The sequence below is a fragment of the Anomaloglossus baeobatrachus genome, chromosome 4, assembly GCF_048569485.1.
Source record: "Anomaloglossus baeobatrachus isolate aAnoBae1 chromosome 4, aAnoBae1.hap1, whole genome shotgun sequence".
NCBI lineage: Eukaryota > Metazoa > Chordata > Amphibia > Anura > Aromobatidae > Anomaloglossus > Anomaloglossus baeobatrachus.
The window spans coordinates 629,191,435-629,211,771 of record NC_134356.1 but is presented as its reverse complement, the minus strand read 5'-3'; the positions used below and the strand labels follow the sequence as shown (position 1 = coordinate 629,211,771).

Genomic DNA, 20,337 nt, shown 5'->3' with positions numbered 1-20,337 from the left:
CATTGTTTTTTGTTTTTTTTTTTAAAGAAAAGTGAGCTTTAAACTAACAAAAAAAAAACAAAAACAAATGGTCTTCTTAGATCCTTATATACAAGGCTTTGCAAAGCAGTCTGCCAGGTTCCTCTAAGGCCACTTTCACATTGCGTTTCGATCCCTGTTCTCTGGTCCCGTCGGGGCTTCCGTCAAAATCTCCCACAAAATGGGTTTTGGACGCATGCGCCGATGGGGCCATTGACTCTAATGGTGCAGACGGAGTCACCGTGTGCTGTATCGTGCACCATTTTTGGGAGTATACGCCTACTGGAGGCGGACACATGGACGTAGAAGACTGTGTCGGTGTCCCGTCTCCAGAAAAGTGTATACTCCTGAAAATGCTGCACGACAGAGGACACAGTGACTCCGTCTGCACCATTATAGTCAATGGCCCCATTGGCGCAAACCTTCAGAAGTTTTGCGGGAGTTTCGGATGGAAGCCCAGACAGGACCACTGAACGGAGATCAGAACAAAGTGTGAAAGCGGCCTAAAAGGGCCTTAACTTTGCCAAGATAATGGTTTCTACTAGAAGGTCAGCTCCTTATACACTGGCCAGAACTCTCCTCTTAGTCCACTGCTTAACACAACGCAGAGGCTGCTGTGATCACAGAACTTTATTAATTAGTGAGTTAATATCCAAACAAGAATTATGAGATGTATGTAGTATTATATTAGCTATATCATGAAATGAACCTCTCTTTCGGTCCTTCTCCTGCCCCGAACATCAGCAGGGAGAAAGTAAAGGGCAGAAATAGCTTATGTCACCTGTTAGTGCTCTATCCTTCGGCATGATGGGAATAGCATTAAATTTTTTTTTTTTTAAAAAGTAAAAGCTTAAAAAAAAAACCCCAAAAAAAACAAAAAAACCCAAACATCTATATGGTACTTAAAATTTGTTCACTTTTTCTTTGAAGATTTACTGTATCAGTCCAACTAATAATCAACTATAAATTAAAAAATTGTCCTTTAACCGCACAAAGTTATTTTTAAAAGAGGCTTAAGAGAGCACTCAACTCAAAAGAAAGGGTTTCTCGAATTGTAAGAAACTCCCTCGAGAATATACTAAAGAACCCATCTTCATTTTCCGCGATGCCCACTTGGTAATGCTTTGTTTTCAGGCATTACCTTTGCATGGCAATTATCTGGGGAAATGCAAAGACTCATTTTTGAACCAGATATGGATTACGCCCCATCATGTACGGGAACTCATCTGCACGCACCGTATCCCTCACCTGACATTGTGTTCCTGTGAATCCATTGGGACAGATGCAGCGATAGGACTCCACCTTGTCCAAACATGTGGCTCCGTTTTGGCAGGGCTGGGAGTCGCACTCATTTACTTCATGCTGGCAATGAGACCCGGTGAAGCCGAGACGGCAGATACAGCTATACGTGTTGACGCCATCCACACATGTACCACCATTGAAACATGAACTGTGAGCAGAAGAGAGAAACGGTGAATGAGCCAATATAGAGATATCAAAGACACTTCCAAATTTAGACATTGTGAGTAGTGATGAGCGGGCACTACCATGCTCAGGTGCTCGATACTCCTAACTAGTGATGAGCGAGCACTACCATGCTCGGGTGTTCTGTACTCGTAACTAGTGATGAGCGAGCACTACCATGCTCAGGTGCTCAGTACTCGTAACTAGTGATGAGCGAGCACTACCATGCTCAGGTGCTCAGTACTCGTAACTAGTGATGAGCGGGCACTACCATGCTCAGGTGCTCAGTACTCGTAATTAGTGATGAGTGGGCACTACTGTGCTTGGTACTCAGAACTAGTGATGAGCGAGCACTACCATGCTCAGGTGCTCAGTACTCGTAACTAGTGATGAGCGAGCACTACCATGCTCAGGTGCTCAGTACTCGTAACTAGTGATGAGCGGGCACTACCATGCTCAGGTGCTCAGTACTCGTAATTAGTGATGAGTGGGCACTACTGTGCTTGGTACTCAGAACTAGTGATGAGCAGGCACTACCATGCTTGGGTGCTTAGTACTCGTAACTAGTGATGAGCGAACACTACCATGCTCGGGTGTTCTGTACTCGTAACTAGTGATGAGCGAGCACTACCATGCTCAGGTGCTCAGTACTCGTAACTAGTGATGAGCGGGCACTACCATGCTCAGGTGCTCAGTACTCGTAATTAGTGATGAGCGGGCATACTGTGCTTGGTACTCGGAACTAGTGATGAGCAGGCACTACCATGCTTGGGTGCTTAGTACTCGTAACTAGTGATGAGTGGGCACTCCTATGCTTGGGTGCTTGGTACTCGTAACTAGTGATGAGCGAGCACTACCATGCTCAGGTGCTCAGTACTCGTAACTAGTGATGAGCGGGCACTACCATGCTCAGGTGCTCAGTACTCGTAATTAGTGATGAGCGGGCACTACTGTGCTTGGTACTCGGAACTAGTGATGAGCAGGCACTACCATGCTTGGGTGCTTAGTACTCGTAACTAGTGATGAGCGGGCACTCCTATGCTTGGGTGCTTGGTACTCGTAACTAGTGATGAGCGAGCACTACCATGCTCAGGTGCTCAGTACTCGTAACTAGTGATGAGCGGGCACTACCATGCTCAGGTGCTCAGTACTCGTAATTAGTGATGAGCGGGCACTACTGTGCTTGGTACTCGGAACTAGTGATGAGCAGGCACTACCATGCTTGGGTGCTTAGTACTCGTAACTAGTGATGAGCGGGCACTCCAATGCTTGGGTGCTTGGTACTCGTAACTAGTGATGAGCAGGCACTACCATGCTCAGGTGCTCAGTACTCGTAATTAGTGATGAGCGGGCACTACTGTGCTTGGTACTCGGAACTAGTGATGAGCAGGCACTACCATGCTCGGGTGCTCAGTACTCGTAACTAGTGATGAGCGGGCACTCCTATGCTTGGGTGCTCTGTACTCGTAACTAGTGATGAGCGGGCACTGCCATGCTCAGTACTCGTAATTAGTGATGAGCGGGCACTACCATGCTTGGGTGCTCGGTACCTGTAACTAGTGATGAGCGGAACACTACCATGCTCGGGTGCTCAGTACTTGTAATGAGCAGTCAAGCGCCTCACTGGCTCAGTCGATTCGTATTGAATTGATGATGCCCTACAATTTTTTAATTCACAGTTTTTCTCTATCTCGTTCTGTTTTTGAGATAAAAATGCTAACTCCGTTGTTTTCCACCAGGTGGCGCTATAGGTGGTTTCATTGCGTAGTGCTTGGCTACTTTACTATACCTAGACACCACTTCTATGCCTATAGCTGCCGCCGTTCTGAAGTTAATGGCTGTGGACAGGATATGGTGGACACACTGTATAATAGAGTCTAGAACTACTGAAATGAGAGGATATATGGATAATGTAATAAGAAATCGAGGCTGAGGAGGTTACCTCTCTGTGCAGTCCTGTATATTGGCCTCGCAAAACGGTCCGGAGTATCCGGGGGCGCAGATGCACACGTAGCTGTTCACATAGTCCAAGCAGGTTGCTCCGTAACGACAGGGGTTACTCAGACATTCATTAATTTCATTCATGCATCGTGATCCGGTGAATCCAGCCAGACAGGTGCAGGAGAAGGAGTTGATCCCATCTCTGCAGGTGCCGCCATTAAGGCATGGATCTAAAGGAAAAAAAAAGACAGAGCTTTACGGCTGCCGGGGACTAAAGGCTTTGGCGTAGGTTTGGCTGCAGGATGCACAAGTGACTCACTAGGCGCACAGTCATTAATATCCGTCTCACAGTCGGTGCCGGAGTACCCAGGCCTGCAGGCACAGTTGTAGGATCCGGGGAGGTTGGTGCACTGGCCGCCATTTTTGCAAGGGCTGCGGCTGCATTCATTCACATCAATGTCACAAGAATCACCTGTAACAGGAAAGAAGTGCGACCGTCAGTGAATACGGACAAGAAGCCATTCTTTGTATCAGCCCATTATGTTAAAACCATATAATAGACTTTTTATTTTTATAAAAAGCACAAAAAATTCCTGTTTTCATGTTTTTTTTCTTTTAATTTAAGTAGTGACATGGAAAAAAAAAAAACAAAAAAAAAAAAAAAAAGAACATCCAAAAATTAAAATAATTTCCCAATTACCTGCTCCCATTAAAGGATTACTCATTTTTTCTATATATTTATATTTTGCATTTACCATTCCAGCCAAGGGGACATTTGCAGATGTAATTCTCATAATCTGTGGTCGGTGTGCACACCCCGCCATTGTGACAGGGCTCATGGCTGCAGGGAGCGAGAACGGTTTCACAGGTGTGACCTTTAAAGAAAAAGGGGATTAAAGAAATTTAATTTTAAAATAAATTTTAAAAAAAAATACACGTTTGCCACACTACAGTAATACAACATCAAAACATAGAAGTGGAGAGGAAATCGAGTCCTCGGGGGAAGGGTCAGAGGAGAGGAGAGAGCATCCCCGGGGAAGAAGGAGGGGCAGAGGGCACAGGGTCCCCAGGAAAGAAGGAGGGGGAAGAGGGAGGGGCAGAGGGCACATGGTCCCCAGGAAAGAAGGAGGGGGAAGAGGGAGGGGCAGAGGGCACAGGGTCCCCAGGAAAGAAGGAGGGGGAAGAGGGAGGGGCAGAGGGCACAGGGTCCCCAGGAAAGAAGGAGGGGGAAGAAGGAGGGGCAGAGGGCACAGGGTCCCCAGGAAAGAAGGAGGGGGAAGAGGGAGGGGCAGAGGGCACAGGGTCCCCAGGAAAGAAGGAGGGGGAAGAGGGAGGGGCAGAGGGCACAGGGTCCCCAGGAAAGAAGGAGGGGGAAGAGGGAGGGGCAGAGGGCACAGGGTCCCCAGGAAAGAAGGAGGGGGAAGAGGGAGGGGCAGAGGGCACAGGGTCCCCAGGAAAGAAGGAGGGGGAAGAGGGAGGGGCAGAGGGCACAGGGTCCCCTTTTAGGAGGGAGGGGCAGAGGGCACAGGGTCCCCTTTTAGGAGGGAGGGGCAGAGGGCACAGGGTCCCCTTTTAGGAGGGAGGGGCAGAGGGCACAGGGTCCCCTTTTTGGAGGGAGGGGCAGAGGGCACAGGGTCCCCTTTTAGGAGGGAGGGGCAGAGGGCACAGGGTCCCCTTTTAGGAGGGAGGGGCAGAGGGCACAGGGTCCCCTTTTAGGAGGGAGGGGCAGAGGGCACAGGGTCCCCTTTTAGGAGGGAGGGGCAGAGGGCACAGGGTCCCCTTTTAGGAGGGAGGGGCAGAGGGCACAGGGTCCCCTTTTAGGAGGGAGGGGCAGAGGGCACAGGGTCCCCTTTTAGGAGGGAGGGGCAGAGGGCACAGGGTCCCCTTTTAGGAGGGAGGGGCAGAGGGCACAGGGTCCCCTTTTAGGAGGGAGGGGCAGAGGGCACAGGGTCCCCTTTTAGGAGGGAGGGGCAGAGGGGGCAGAGTCCCCTTTTAGGAGGGAGGGGCAGAGGGCACAGGGTCCCCTTTTAGGAGGGAGGGGCAGAGGGCACAGGGTCCCCTTTTAGGAGGGAGGGGCAGAGGGCACAGGGTCCCCTTTTAGGAGGGAGGGGCAGAGGGCACAGGGTCCCCTTTTAGGAGGGAGGGGCAGAGGGCACAGGGTCCCCTTTTAGGAGGGAGGGGCAGAGGGGGCAGAGTCCCCTTTTAGGAGGGAGGGGCAGAGGGCAGAGTCCCCTTTTAGGAGGGAGGGGCAGAGGGCAGAGTCCCCTTTTAGGAGGGAGGGGCAGAGGGCAGAGTCCCCTTTTAGGAGGGAGGGGCAGAGGGCAGAGTCCCCTTTTAGGAGGGAGGGGCAGAGGGCAGAGTCCCCTTTTAGGAGGGAGGGGCAGAGGGCAGAGTCCCCTTTTAGGAGGGAGGGGCAGAGTCCCCTTTTAGGAGGGAGGGGCAGAGTCCCCTTTTAGGAGGGAGGGGCAGAGTCCCCTTTTAGGAGGGAGGGGCAGAGTCCCCTTTTAGGAGGGAGGGGCAGAGTCCCCTTTTAGGAGGGAGGGGCAGAGTCCCCTTTTAGGAGGGAGGGGCAGAGTCCCCTTTTAGGAGGGAGGGGCAGAGTCCCCTTTTAGGAGGGAGGGGCAGAGTCCCCTTTTAGGAGGGAGGGGCAGAGTCCCCTTTTAGGAGGGAGGGGCAGAGGGCAGAGTCCCATACCTGTATATGGCAGTGTGCACAAACAGCTGTATCCCGCAATCCCGTTCACACACGTCCCTCCATTCAGACATGGCGCCGGGGCACACTCATTAATATTGGTTTCACACAAGTTACCTAAAAAGTAAAATCCGCCAATTATACAACAAAACCAATTAAATTCAAGAAAGCAAATCACTTGTTTGGGATGACGTGTACTATACAGTATACGCAGCAACATTACCTATAAAGCCGTCTCTGCAGCGGCAAACTGGTATTCCAGTGTGGTCCACCATGCAGGTGCCACCATTTTGGCAAAAAGTGCTGGAACAGCTGTCGGTGCTCCGTCTGTCACAGGATCGGCCGTGCCAACCAGGGTGGCAGTCACACGCATAGCTGGGAACGCACAGGACCAAGAAACATGTTACTGCCCAGCTCGAGAATTAGAAAGGATTCAATGTGATATCACGAGTGTCCCATAGAGATTTCTTGAGGAGGATATAAAGGGAGAAACGAATATATACTCCACATTTCAATAACACAGTTTGCTGCCAGTGAATGGGAACATTTTTGTTTAAAATAGAGTAAATGTTCCCATTCACTGACTGCAACCAGAGGTCTGGTAAATGCAGAAAATCTAAAAAGCAAAGTGTATTGGAGAGAAGTAGAACGTCTTCATTAAAATGATGATCAACTGTAAAAGCACAAGAATAAACCCATTTGCAACAGATATATTGATGGAAGCCCTGGGATAAAGACAATGTGTCCCCTCCACAACACTCACCCGTCACTGGATTTACGACAAGTCCCATGAATGCACCCGGGTATACAAGGCTGAATAGGGGTGCACAGAGGGTCACGTGCTCCCCCGTCCTCTGGGCACACACATCGGAAACCAGCTTCAACAACCTGGCAGGTTCCCCCAGCCTGGCAAGGGTTAGAGGCACAGGGGGACACCTTTACATTACACAGAGGACCTAAGAGACAAATTAATAATATTATGTACATACACACACATTATGTATATCATATCACATATTCCCTACCCCGAAAATAAGCCCTAGTAGGATTTTTGAGCTTTGAGTATGCTTAAAATAAAATCCCTACTCCAAAAATAAGCCCTAGTTGTGGCTCCATAAGAAAAAGTGTCCAAGCAGCTAAAAAAGTTAAAGAATAGAGGAGTCTTCAAACAAAGCAGCTGCCCCCCCCCCAAAAGAAAGCACCCGTGCCCCCCCAAAGAAAGCAGCCGTGCCCCCCCAAAGAAAGCAGCCGTGCCCCCCCAAAGAAAGCAGCCGTGCCCCCCCAAGAAAGCAGCCGTGCCCCCCCAAGAAAGCAGCCGTGCCCCCCCAAGAAAGCAGCCGGTCCCCCCCCAAGAAAGCAGCCGTCCCCCCCCCCCAAGAAAGCAGCCGTCCCCCCCCCCCCCAAGAAAGCAGCCGTCCCCCCCCCCCCAAGAAAGCAGCCGTCCCCCCCCCCCAAGAAAGCAGCCGTCCCCCCCAAGAAAGCAGCCGTCCCCCCCCAAGAAAGCAGCCGTCCCCCCCAAGAAAGCAGCCGTCCCCCCCCAAGAAAGCAGCCGTCCCCCCCCAAGAAAGCAGCCGTCCCCACCAAGAAAGCAGCCGTCCCCACCAAGAAAGCAGCCGTCCCCCCCCCCAAAAAAGCAGCCGTCCCCCCCAAGAAAGCAGCCGTCCCCCCACCCCAAAGAAAGCAACCGCCCCCCACCCCAAAGAAAGCAACCGCCCCCCACCCCAAAGAAAGCAACCGCCCCCCCCCCAAGAAAGCAAGCGCCCCCCCCCCAAAGAAAGCAGCCATCCCCTCCCCCAAAAAAAGCAGCCGTCCCTCCCCAAAAGAAAGCAGATATCCCCCCATAAGAAAGCAGATATCCCCCCATTAAGAAAGCAGATATCCCCCCATTAAGAAAGCAGATATCCCCCCCAAAAGAAAGCAGATATTCCCCCCAAAAGAAAGCAGATATTCCCCCCCCCCATAAGAAAGCAGATATCCTCCCAAAAGAAAGCAGATATCCCCCCCCACAAAATGAAGGCCGGCATCCCCCCCCCCCCCCCCCACACACACACACAAAAAGCCGGCATCCCTTCCTCAGGAAAACCGGCATCCCTTCCCCAGGAAAATAGGCATCCCTCCCCCCCCACAAAAAAGAAAGCCGGCATCCCCCCCCCCACACAAAAAGCAAGCCGGCATCCCCCCCACACAAGAAGAGAGCCGGCACCCCCCCCCCCCCACACACACACACACACAAAGAAAGCCGGCATCCCCCCCCCCCACACACACACACACACACACACACACACAAAGAAAGCCGGCATCCCCACCCCCCGCAAAAAGTAAGCCGGTACCCACCCACTCAAAAAGAAAGCCGGCATCCCCCTCCCCCCAAAAAATTGCACTCACCAGACTCCAAACAATTACAGTTGGCAAGTGCCGATGATGGATGGGCTCTCATGCAGAGGTCTGTGTCGCTGTCAGATCCCTCGCCGTTCTAGCTGCATTGCACGGCAGCTCTCACAAAGACATTGGGTACCAGTATCACTGTGCACGGGTAAAACTGGTTCCAACAGCAGTAGAATGCAGGTGGGTCTGACAGCGACGCAGATCTGTATGGGAGAGCCCATTTACTTGACAACTCTAATTGTTTGGGGTCTGGTAAGTGCGATTCTTTTAGGGGGTGTCTGCCTTCTTTTGAGAGTAAACTTAGCAGTACACAAAGAATAATACATTTAAGGAGCTAAATTTATAACAAATTCCAGGAACACGAAAGGCAAATATTTCTACATTTCTTTTCTACAAGCAAATTTGAAGATCAGGGCAGTTGAAAAGCTGGGTGACGACTCCTGTACCGATGACCATAACGGATGTCACCCAAAAACGTGATGGAAGAAGATGATCCGATGACTTCGCCTATCCGACCTCTCCCACCATTCTTCCCCTTTATTATGTCAGCTTCCTAAAATGTTCACTCTCTCCAAAATACCATTGCCATCTGCTCTTCATTAGGACGGGCCACTTTGCTCACTGACCATTTATGGTCCCAAGTTAAGGCTACGGTCATGGGAGAAAAACAGAAAAAAAAAAATCCTCCGTCCAAAAATAGCAAAAACAAACAAAATTAATTTTGTAAAATCCAGAAGGAAAAAAAAACAAACAAGAAACTCTATACGGAAATAGCCAACGTGGGTCAGAGATGGCAGCTGTCTGTGTGTGAACCGTCCGAGTTACACCGCCACCTGGTCCCTATATAAAGAAAACCGCCCCCCCCCCATAAAACTACAGGGGGTCGGCAGACTTTACAGTACAGATAATGACTGTAATTAGTCAGAAGGGGCATTCTGTGAGTAAACAGCCCCGGGACTGCGAGGATCTTATTAACATACAGCTTTTATCCTCATCCCACCACAAAAATGACATTTTGGGAACGGCTCCTCCGGACGGTAGATTTTGTGCAGTAGTTATTTCGGGCACCCTGCTATTTAGTGTAAAACCACAGAGATGAGGGACACGGGCCTGAGGACAGGACACGGTGCAAAAACACAGTCACCTGGAGGCCAAAGCCACAGTCCCTTATCTCATTAAAGGGGTTGTCCACTATTTTTACATTGAAGGCCTCTCCTTAGGATAGGTCATCAATGTCTGATCAGCCGGGGTCTGACACCCCGCACCTTCACAGATCAGCTGTTCTCGGTCCCGGCAGCAGCCAGAAATGCTCAGTTCCGGACCTGCTCCATCTTCTGATAGTGGCCGGGTACTGCACATTCTAATAAATAAGGCTGCTTTCACACACCAGTTTTTTGCCATCAGGCACTATCCGGTGAAAAAACTGATGCAACGGATCCAGCGAAAAAAATGGATCAGTTGCATCAGTTTTTTCCATCAGTTCTTTTACAGATCCATTGTGATGATACTGACCATGCTCAGTTCAAAAAACCGGATCCGGCGGCTGTATCCGTTTCTTTGCCGCATTACACCGGACCCGGCGTCCATAGGGTTCTATTATAAAACACGCCGTACGGCGCTGGATATGGTTTTTCGTCGGAGACAAAAAACGTTCCCCTCAGCATTCCATCCAGCCGGACAACCAAATTTTGCTAAAGCCGGATAGAATGCAAGGCCATCTGGCACAATACAGCGCTAATAGATGTCTATGGGGGAAAAAAACGGATCCGGTGGCAACAGACGCCGGATCCGTTTTTTTCAGGTTTTTGCCGGATTGTGCCTGATGGCAAAAAACTGATGTGTGAAGGCAGCCTAAGAGGCGCATGTGCTGTACCCTGCCGCGGCCATTATCAGGACATGGGGCAGCTCCGAGACTGAACATTTCTAGCTGCTGCCGCCGTCGGCACCTAGAACAGCTGATCAGTGGTGGTGCGGGGTGGCCAATCAGACATTGATGACCTATCCTAAGGATAGTCCATCAATATAAAAGTAGTGGACAACCTCCTTAAAAGCTGTGCACACTGAAAATGTAGCCAGGATGACTAGTCTAAGGCAGGTCTCCACGGCTCCTCCCTCGCGGCTTCCCCCCGCCCCTCTCGCCTTGACTGACAGGTCTCTCCCTGTGTTAGTATGTATATATTCAGACCTGTCAATCACAAGTAATATGGTGTGGAGAAGCTGCCGGGGACTTACCCCAGTTGCATGGTCCCTGGCCGGCTTTTCAAAGCTTGGATTTCCCTAAAACTGCAGAAAGTTAAGAGTACCAATAACACAGCAGTGATCCATGGTGCCCGTAGTTTGGGGAGCATGAATCCGCCAATATATTCCCTTTCAGGGGCGTTAGCTTCCGAGACAGTGTGGCATATACAATGTATAGGACAAAAACGTATGATAGGTTCCGGATTAATTTTCAGAACTTTAAACAGGGGAGAAGGGGATCCTCATCTTACATCTCCACAAAATAGTGGAAGAGTATATGGCGCTGGATTCATCAGTATTATGGGATTAAATTGATTAAAACGAAAAAATATCTTTGGTGTTCTTATTCCAGGACTTAATCCATCAATTTAAGCCACAAAAGTGGCATAAAACGCGTCAGCCCCACCGGAAACATTTCAGGCGGAGGAGCCCGGCGGCAGCAAGGTGCACTGATATCATTAATGGGCACAGGCATCTTAATGAATTGGGAGCATCTTATTCCAGTGGAGACTCCATTAAGACTAACCAGCAAATACCCCAGCCTGGAATCAGGGGGGCTACACATGCAGCTCTCCCTATGGCAGTTTATGCGAGAAGTTGAAAATGCAGATAGCAATCAGCATGGCCGCCTCTCCACCTCCTCTACGTCTCACTGGAGCGCTACATAGAGGCCACGAGACCCTCATTCTGCAGATATATGGGGGTCTCCGAGCAGGTACACATCTCTGCACTCGCTTAAGTATTAGCATTATATTAGTATTTCATTAAAAGTAGTGTGATAGCGATTTTTCCATTTTCAGATTATATTAAAAGGCAGAAATTTACAATTGTATTATCTAGAATTTTAGTAGTAATCTTATATTTTATTGTGTAAAGATCATTAGTAAATTACACAATTCCTATAAATTGGAGAATGACTATGTACATATTGTAAGTATATCGCTCCTGTCTAATGGAAGTTTATTATTCAATTTATTAGAAGTAGTAATGGTAGATTTTATCAGAGTTCCCGGGAACATCACAGGCAGCACGGGGGGCTCAGTGGTTAGCACTGTTGCTTTCTTGTCACGCAGCACAGTGGCTCTGTGGTTAGCATTGTTTGCTTTTTTGTCAAGCAGCACAGTGGCTCAGTGGTTAGCACTGTTGCTTTCTTGTCACGCAGCACAGTGGCTCAGTGGTAAGCATTGTTGCTTTTTTGTCAAGCAGCATGGTGGTTCAGTGATTAGCAGTTACTTTGTTAACCAGCACGATGGCTCAGTGGTTGGCACGGTTTATTGTGAGACAGCACAGCGGCTCAGTGGTTAGCACTGTTCCTTTATTGTCAAGTAGTACAGTGGCTCAGTAGTTAGCACTGTACTTTTTTAGGAAGTATGGTGGCTCAGAGGTGAACACTTTGTCCAGGCAGCACAGTAGCTCAGTGCTTAGCATTGTTGCTTTGTTGTCAAGCAGCACAATGGCTCAGTGATTAGCAGTTATTTTGTTAAGCAGCACAGTGGCTCAGTGGTTAGCACTTTTACTTTGTTAAGAAACATGGTGGCTCAGTGGTAGCACTTTATTGTGAGGCAGAACGGTGGCTCAGTGGATAGTCTTGCTGCTTTGCTGTCAAGTAGTATGCTGGCTCAGTGGTTAGAAATAGAGAAGAGCGAGTATTGAATTATTCGTATTTGTGATACTAAGTATTCATTACGTTAAGAGTAATAGGTATTTGGAATGAATACGAGAGTGAGTACAATGCAAGGCAATGGGAAATGCGAGTAATTTTCTGCTGATTGGGAAATGCAAGTAATCTCTGTTGGGTCCAGCAGAAATTACTCACATTTCCCATTGACTTGCATTGTACTCGCTATTGGGAACGAATACACAAATATTACAAAGTACTTGTTAAGAGTATAGCGATTACAAATATATCAATACGCGCTCAACTCTAGTTAGCATTGCTGCTTTATGGTCAGGCAGCCCGGTGGCTCAGTAGTAAGCACTGTTACTTTGTTAATCAGCATGGGTGGCTCAGTGGTTAGCACTATTTCCCTTCAGCGCTGGGGTCCTAGGATCAAATCTCACCAAGGACAACATCTGCCAGGAGTTAGTATGTTCTCCCCGTGTCCAAAGACATACTGATCGGGAATTTAGATTGTGAGCTTCAATGGGAACCCATAACTAAAACGTAGCCTCAAGCCGATTTACCCCAAGTGACAAAATAGGGGAAAAAAAATTAAATTATATCTAAATCCATCTATATCTAAAAGGTATCTATCTGTATCTAAATCTAAATGTATCTATCTAAATCTATATATCTAAATCTTATCTATCTGTATCTAAAGGAATCTACCTGTATCTAAAAGTATCTAAATCTATCAGTATCTAAAAGTCCCTCTCTCTCCCCCCCTCTCTCCCTCCCCCCCTCTCCCCTCCCCCCCTCTCTCTCTCCCCCCTCCCCCTCTCCCCCTCCCCCTCCCCCCTCTCTCTCTCCCTCCCCCCACTCTCTCTCCCTCCCCCCTCTCTCCCCCCCTCCCCCTCTCCCGCCCCCCTCTCTCCCCCTCTCCCCGCCCCCTCTCTCTCCCCCGCCCCCTCTCTCTCCCCCGCCCTCTCTCTCTCTCCCCCTCCCCTCTCTCTCTCTCCCCCCTCCCCTCTCTCTCTCTCCCCCTCCCCTCTCTCTCTCTCCCCTCCCCTCTCTCTCCCTCCCCCCTCCCCCCTCTCTCCCTCCCCCCTCTCTCCCTCCCCCCTCCCCCCTCTCTCCCTCCCCCCTCCCCCCTCTCTCTCTCCCTCCCCCCTCTCTCTCTCCCTCCCCCCTCTCTCCCTCCCCCCTCCCTCTCTCTCTCCTCCCCCCTCCCCTCTCTCTCTCCCTCCCCCCTCCCTCTCCCCCCTCCCCCTCCCCTCTCTCTCTCTCTCCCCCTCCCCTCTCTCTCTCCCCCTCCCCTCTCTCTCTCCCCCCTCCCCTCTCTCTCTCTCCCCCTCCCCTCTCTCTCTCTCCCCCTCCCCTCTCTCTCTCTCCCCCTCCCCTCTCTCTCCCCTCCCCTCTCTCTCCCCCTCCCCTCTCTCTCTCTCCCCCTCCCCTCTCTCTCTCCCCCTCCCCTCTCTCTCCCCCTCCCCTCTCTCTCCCCCTCCCCTCTCTCTCTCTCCCCCTCCCCTCTCTCCCCCCCCTCCCCTCTCTCTCCCCCCCTCCCCTCTCTCTCCCCCCCTCCCCTCTCTCTCCCCCCCCTCCCCTCTCTCTCCCCCCCTCCCCTCTCTCTCTCCCCCCCTCCCCTCTCTCTCCCCCCCCTCCCCCTCTCTCTCCCCCCCTCCCCTCTCTCTCTCTCCCCCTCCCCTCTCTCTCTCTCCCCCTCCCCTCTCTCTCTCTCCCCCTCCCCTCTCTCTCTCTCCCCCTCCCCTCTCTCTCTCTCCCCCCCCCTCTCTCTCTCTCCCCCCCCCTCTCTCTCTCTCCCCCCCCCTCTCTCTCTCTCCCCCCCCCTCTCTCTCTCTCTCCCCCCCCCCTCCTCTCTCTCCCCCTCCCCTCTCTCTCTCTCCCCCCCCTCTCTCTCTCTCCCCCCCCCCCCTCTCTCTCTCCCCCCCCCTCTCTCTCTCTCCCCCCCCCTCTCTCTCTCCCCCCCCCTCTCTCTCTCTCTCCCCCCCCTCTCTCTCTCCCTCTCTCCGCCTCCCCTCTCTTTATAAGGCTAGATTCACAGATTCACACATGTATTTGGTCGGAATATGGCCCATCAGTGGGTGTATATACAGTAGACACACAGGCAGTCCGTGCAGCCTTATTCGGACCACAGACTTGTGCTCGCTGATAAATCTGAACAATTTTCTGGGATCTTCCATAATCACCTAAACACCCCATAACATGTGAGCTCCCCTATCAGCAGCTATGTGTTTACCATCCTGCCCCTGCAAATCAGGAGTAACCCCGGCCGCCATCTGTTTCCAGCTGGACGGAGCTGTCCGGACTCCACCTTTACAAAGGTCTCATTGTATTCCAGAGGCCGTAAAATCACATTAGACTCCACCGAACATTCCTGACATGTTTCTGCCGGATCCAAAGTCTATTCCTAGACATTACAGCCCCGACTGACCATACACCGCCAACCACAAAACAAGCATCACCAGCCTGTTGCGCACCAGAATCAAAAAAATAAAGAATATGGGGGGGGGGGGGAGATTTGTAGACAAATTAGAGGGCATTCCACCTCTCGGAGGTTTCCACCCAGACTTTTGTTTTCTTAAATCCCCCGTACCCAAACCCAATTTAAAAACAAAACCTGTTCTTCACTCGCCCACCCCAGGTCAAGTGCAGAGTCTCTGTCACTGTGATTGTTTGCAGCACTAAGTCAGCGCTGCAGCCAATCCATGAGCTTAGTGGCTCTGAGCAGCTCAGACCATCTAATTGGGGCAGAGCGTTTTCTGAAGATGGGAAAACCCCTTTAACCTGCTCTGCATTTTGTGTAATATTACAGCCTAGTCCTGTTCCCTCTAACTAGCTGAGCTGCAATATCCATCATTCTGGACAGGGGAGACGCCATATTAGGAACCATGCCGCCATGATTTTCCACTCTTAATCCTATGGATGCCGCAGTTATAAATGGAAAACAAATGAATACAAGAAAAAAAATATATCAAAATTAATATTAAATATATATATATATATATATATATATATATATATATATATATATATATATATATATATATATATATATATATATATATATATATATATATATATACACATATATATATATATATACACACATATATATATATATATATATATATACACATATACATACATACACATATATACACATATACATACATACACACACTATCTGTACTACTCGTCTTCGCCCAGGTTAATAGCTGCTGTTACCAAAATAGAATGTATGAACAAAAATGTATTTTGCACACAAAAACCACAAAACAAATAGATAGAAATGTAATTATAATTTCTGTCTCCCCTTTGTGTATGTGTATATATTATATATATATATATCTTTGTCTGTCTTTCCTCCCTCTCTTTCCCTGGCTGCATTGTGACACGCCGGAGGCAGGTTTTTTGGTGAATAACTAAAGCGCGGGGTTAAAATTTCTCCTGAAAACATAGCCTATGACATGAAATTTTGTGGCTGTAGCTGCAACGGTGCAGATGCCAGTCCCGGACACACACACACACACACACACACACACACACACACACACACACACCTTTATATCTAACTAGCTGTACTACCCGGCTTTGCCCGGGTTAATAACGGCTGTTAAAGGGAACCAAACATCAGGATTTTCATGTATAAGGTGCAGCCAGTGCAGTGCTGGCAGTATCATGCACAGTGTGTACATACCATCAGGGGCAGCTCGGGTGTTTAGGCAGTGAAATACAACTTTATAAAGTTTGAAATTTCGTGCACTTTTTGATTGACGTGTGCACCTCTGCAGATAATGTCCGGGCGGGTTATGCAGGAGTTCCCCGCCCCCCCCACCAGCCTGTTCCTCCCTCTCTCCTGATGTCCGGGCGGGTTATGCACGTGTTCCCCGCCCCCCCGCGCTGCTGTTCCTCCCTCCCTCCCTCTGGCTGTATGTAAATATCTAATCTTCAGAAACATGGCGCCGGAGTGGGCCTCTGCGCATAGCGCTCATCTCCGGCGCCATGTTTCTGAAGCCCCCGCATTACACAACTTGGTGTCTGAGAGGGCGGCGCATGCGCCCTCGTTTCTTCACAGCCCGTTGTGACCGCGGGAGCGCGCGCGATTAGAACAGGACAGAACAGCTGACCGGAGGACGCGATTACCTGCTGCTCCTGTATCGTGCCGCCCCAGGACACCGGGCCAACACACCAGCCGGTGTGACATCGCTGTGGCGCCGCCCTCTCAGACACCAAGTTGTGTAATGCGGGGGCTTCAGAAACATGGCGCCGGAGATAAGCGCTATGCGCAGAGGCCCACTCCGGTGCCATGTTTCTGAAGATTAGATATTTACATACAGCCAGAGGGAGGGAGGGAGGAACAGGCGGCACGGGGGTGGGGGGGGGGGGGCGGGGAACACGTGCATAACCCGCCCGGACATCAGGAGAGAGGGAGGAACAGGCTGGTGGGGGGGCGGGGAACTCCTGCATAACCCGCCCGGACATTATCTGCAGAGGTGCACACGTCAATCAAAAAGTGCACGAAATTTCAAACTTTATAAAGTTGTATTTCACTGCCTAAACACCCGAGCTGCCCCCTGATGGTATGTACACACTGTGCATGATAGTGCCAGTACTGCACTGGCTGCAGCTTATACACGAAAATCCTGATGTTTGGTTCCCTTTAACAAAATAGAATGTATTAACAAAAATGTATTCTGCACACAAAAACCACAAAACAAATAGATATAAACGTAAATATAATGTCTCTTTCGCCCGTCCGTCTCTTACCCTATGTCTGTTTCTTTCCCTGTCTGTGTCTGTCTCTTTCCCTGGCTGCATTGTGACACGCCAACATTCCATATAAGGGTGTGGCTGCGCATTCTTCTGAAGCTCTGGCTGCACTGTGGCTCCCAGCTCCATTCGCTTTAATGGAGGCAGGTTTTTTGGTGAATAACTAAAGTGCGGGGTTAAAATTTCCCCTCAAAACATAGCCTATGACGCTCTCGGGGTCCAGACGTGAGTGTGCAAAATTTTGTGGCTGTGACTGTGCAGATGCCAATCCCACACACACACACACACACACACACACACACACACACACACACACACACACACACACACACACTTTATATATTAGATGTACAGTATTTTTCAGGCTAGAAAGTGCACCATACCACAACATGTACCCGAGGTTTAGACAGCAGAAAAAAGAGAATTTTGTTACTTACCGTAAATTCTTTTTCTTATAGTTCCGTCATGGGAGACCCAAACCATGGGTGTATAGCTTCTGCCTCCGGAGGACACACAAAGTACTACACTCAAACGTGTAGCTCCTCCCTCCTAGCATATACAACCCCTGCTAGCCAGTCCTAGCCAGTTTAGTGCAAAAGCTGAAGGAGGACATCCACCCACAAGTAGAGACAGAGTAAAACCCGGAACAACCGGAACCTCTGTCTGCAACAACAACAGCCGGTGAAGACACACGGAACAAGAAACCTGCCAACAGGCAATAGGGAGGGTGCTGGGTCTCCCATGACGGAACTATAAGAAAAAGAATTTACGGTAAGTAACAAATTCTCTTTTTCTTTATCGTTCCTATGGGAGACCCAAACCATGGGACGTTCTAAAGCAGTCCATGGGTGGGAATAAACAGACAAACTGAGAAGTAGACGAAACCTAACTTCACAAATGGGCGACAGCCGCCTGAAAAAAGCGTCTGCCCAAGCCCGCGTCTGCGAAGCATGAGCCTGCATTGGGTAGTGCTTCGAAAAGGTATGCAGACTAATCCAAGTGGCAGTCTGACAGACCTGGTGAGCCGTAGCCTGGTGCTTGAAAGCCCAAGAGGCACCGACAGCTCTGGTCAAGTGTGCCCTGATCCCAGGCGGGGAAGGCACTTGAGTACACTGGTAGGCATCAGAAATGGCCGACCTAAGACGAACCAGGGTCGGCGTAGATGCCGAGAGACCGCTACGCTGACTAGTGGTCAGCACCAGAGAGAGGTGCACCGCCTAATAACAGCGGTGCGAGACACAAAGATCCGGAGCGCCCGCACCAGATCCAGGGATATGCAACGCTTTTTCAAAGCGATGAACAGGAGCCGGACAAAGGAAGGCAGGGAAAATGCCCCGGTTAAGGTGGAAGTAGCAACCACCTTAGGGAGAAAGTCCGGAGTCGGACGAAGACCACCTTGTCTTGATGAAAAACCAAAAAGGGGGTGACTCAGAAGAGAGTGCAGCCAAAACAGAGACTCTCTTGAGGGAAATTATGGCCACTAGAAAGACCACTTTCTGTGAAAAACGAAACAAAGAAACCTCCCTGAGAGGCTCAAAGGGGGGTTTCCGGAAACCGTGAGGACCGGATTAAGGTCCCAGGGCTCCATAGGCCGCCGGTAAGGCGGAATAATGTGAGATGCGCCCTTGAAGGAGCGCACCTGAGCCAGCCGGATGATACGCCGCTGGCACACACTGACAGAGCCAAGAGCTGTCCCTTAAAGAGGGATAGTCCTAAGCTGTAGACCGGACTGTAGAAGGGACAGGAGGGTCGGCAAGGCCAAAAGGCCAAGGACACTTCGGAGCTCGAGTCATAGTGGAGATGACTTCAGGAGGGATACCAGAAGTCGTCAAAATCCAGGACTCAAGAGCCACGCCGTCAATCTGAGAATCCAGAATTCTGGCGGAAAAAAACGGACCCTTTGAGAGAAGGTCTGGACGGTCCGGAAGATGCCATGGCAACACTACGGACAGATGGAGCAGGTTAGGGTACTAAGCTTGCCTGGGCCAGTCTGGAGTATGAGAATGACCCGACGGCCCTCCTTACTGATCTTGCGCAGGATTCTGGGCAAGAGCTAGAGGGTGAAACACGTAAGACAGACGAAGCTGGGACCAAACATGCACCAGTGCGTCTGCCGCAGAAACCTGAGGATCGTGGACCGCGGATGGACAGCTGAGATAATCTGCCTCGCAGTCTTCACGTCTGGGATATGGGCTGCGGATATGGTGGACTAGGAGTCCTTCGTCCACTGAAGAATGCGTTGAGCCTCTAACATTACCAGGCGGCTGAGTGTGCCGCCCTGGAGGTTGATGTAGGTAAACGCTGTTACGTCGTCTGACTGGACTCGAATGTGCCCAGCCGCCAACAGATGGTGAAAGACTTAGAGAGCTAGAAACACAGCTCTGATTTCCAGCACATTGATCCAGAGGGCTGATTCGGACAGAGTCCAAGCGCCCTGCGCTCCGTGGTGGAGAAACACTGCTCCCCAGTCGGATGGACTAGTATCCTGGTGAGGATCACCAGGGACGGGGCCAGGAAGGAGCGTCCCTGAGACAGAGTGGCCGAAGCCACCACTGAAACGAGCCCCTGGTCTGTGGCGAAGCCACCACCCCGTGGAAGGAGGAAGTTCGCTTGTTCCAACAGCGGAAAATGTCCAGCCTCCGAGGAGGAGAAACTGGGCAAGGGAATCGCTTCCATTGACGCCACCATATGATCCAGTACCTGTATTTGGTGCCTGATGGAACGACGTCGACCGCCAGCAGAGGGACTACTGTCTGACTAAGGGCAGCTTACAAGTGCCGACAGAGTCTCGCATTGCGTCCCTGGGTACGTGAACTTCTGGTTCGAAGTCAGAGTGGTCTTGGACAGAATGACAAGCCACCCGAATTGGTTAGCGTGGCGAGAGTGAGCGAGGCACTCTGCTAAGAGTCTGCACTGGATGAAGCCCCGACAAGAAGGCCGTTCAGGGCAAAAGATCACTGCCAACCTCTAGGGGTGCAGGACCCTAATCACAGCTGCCCCAACCTTGAGAGTACTCGAGGGGCCGTGGCTAACTCCAAGGGAAGAGCCACGAATTGGACCACTCCGATTGCAAAACGTAGCCAACGCTGGTGAGAAGCTGCGATTGGCACATGCAGATAGACATCTCTGATGTCGATGGATGCTAGGGAATGTCCTTGGGTTATCAATTGATCCGGTGAAAATACCCGGAACAAGACCGAGACTCCATG

At 50.5% G+C, this 20,337-nt stretch overlaps 1 protein-coding gene across 1 annotated transcript in view; it reads right to left on the bottom strand.

The window, feature by feature from the left end:
* NOTCH3 (notch receptor 3) overlaps positions 1 to 20,337 on the bottom strand; it is a 114,893-nt gene that overhangs the window by 17,822 nt on the left and 76,734 nt on the right. Inside the window, exons 13-19 of the mRNA XM_075346361.1 lie at positions 6,878 to 7,070; positions 6,338 to 6,489; positions 6,118 to 6,231; positions 4,179 to 4,298; positions 3,743 to 3,895; positions 3,425 to 3,653; positions 1,267 to 1,468 (exon numbers count right to left, since the gene is read on the bottom strand). Coding sequence (XP_075202476.1) covers positions 1,267 to 1,468; positions 3,425 to 3,653; positions 3,743 to 3,895; positions 4,179 to 4,298; positions 6,118 to 6,231; positions 6,338 to 6,489; positions 6,878 to 7,070 — 1,163 coding nt within the window. The remainder of the gene's footprint in view (positions 1 to 1,266; positions 1,469 to 3,424; positions 3,654 to 3,742; positions 3,896 to 4,178; positions 4,299 to 6,117; positions 6,232 to 6,337; positions 6,490 to 6,877; positions 7,071 to 20,337) is intronic.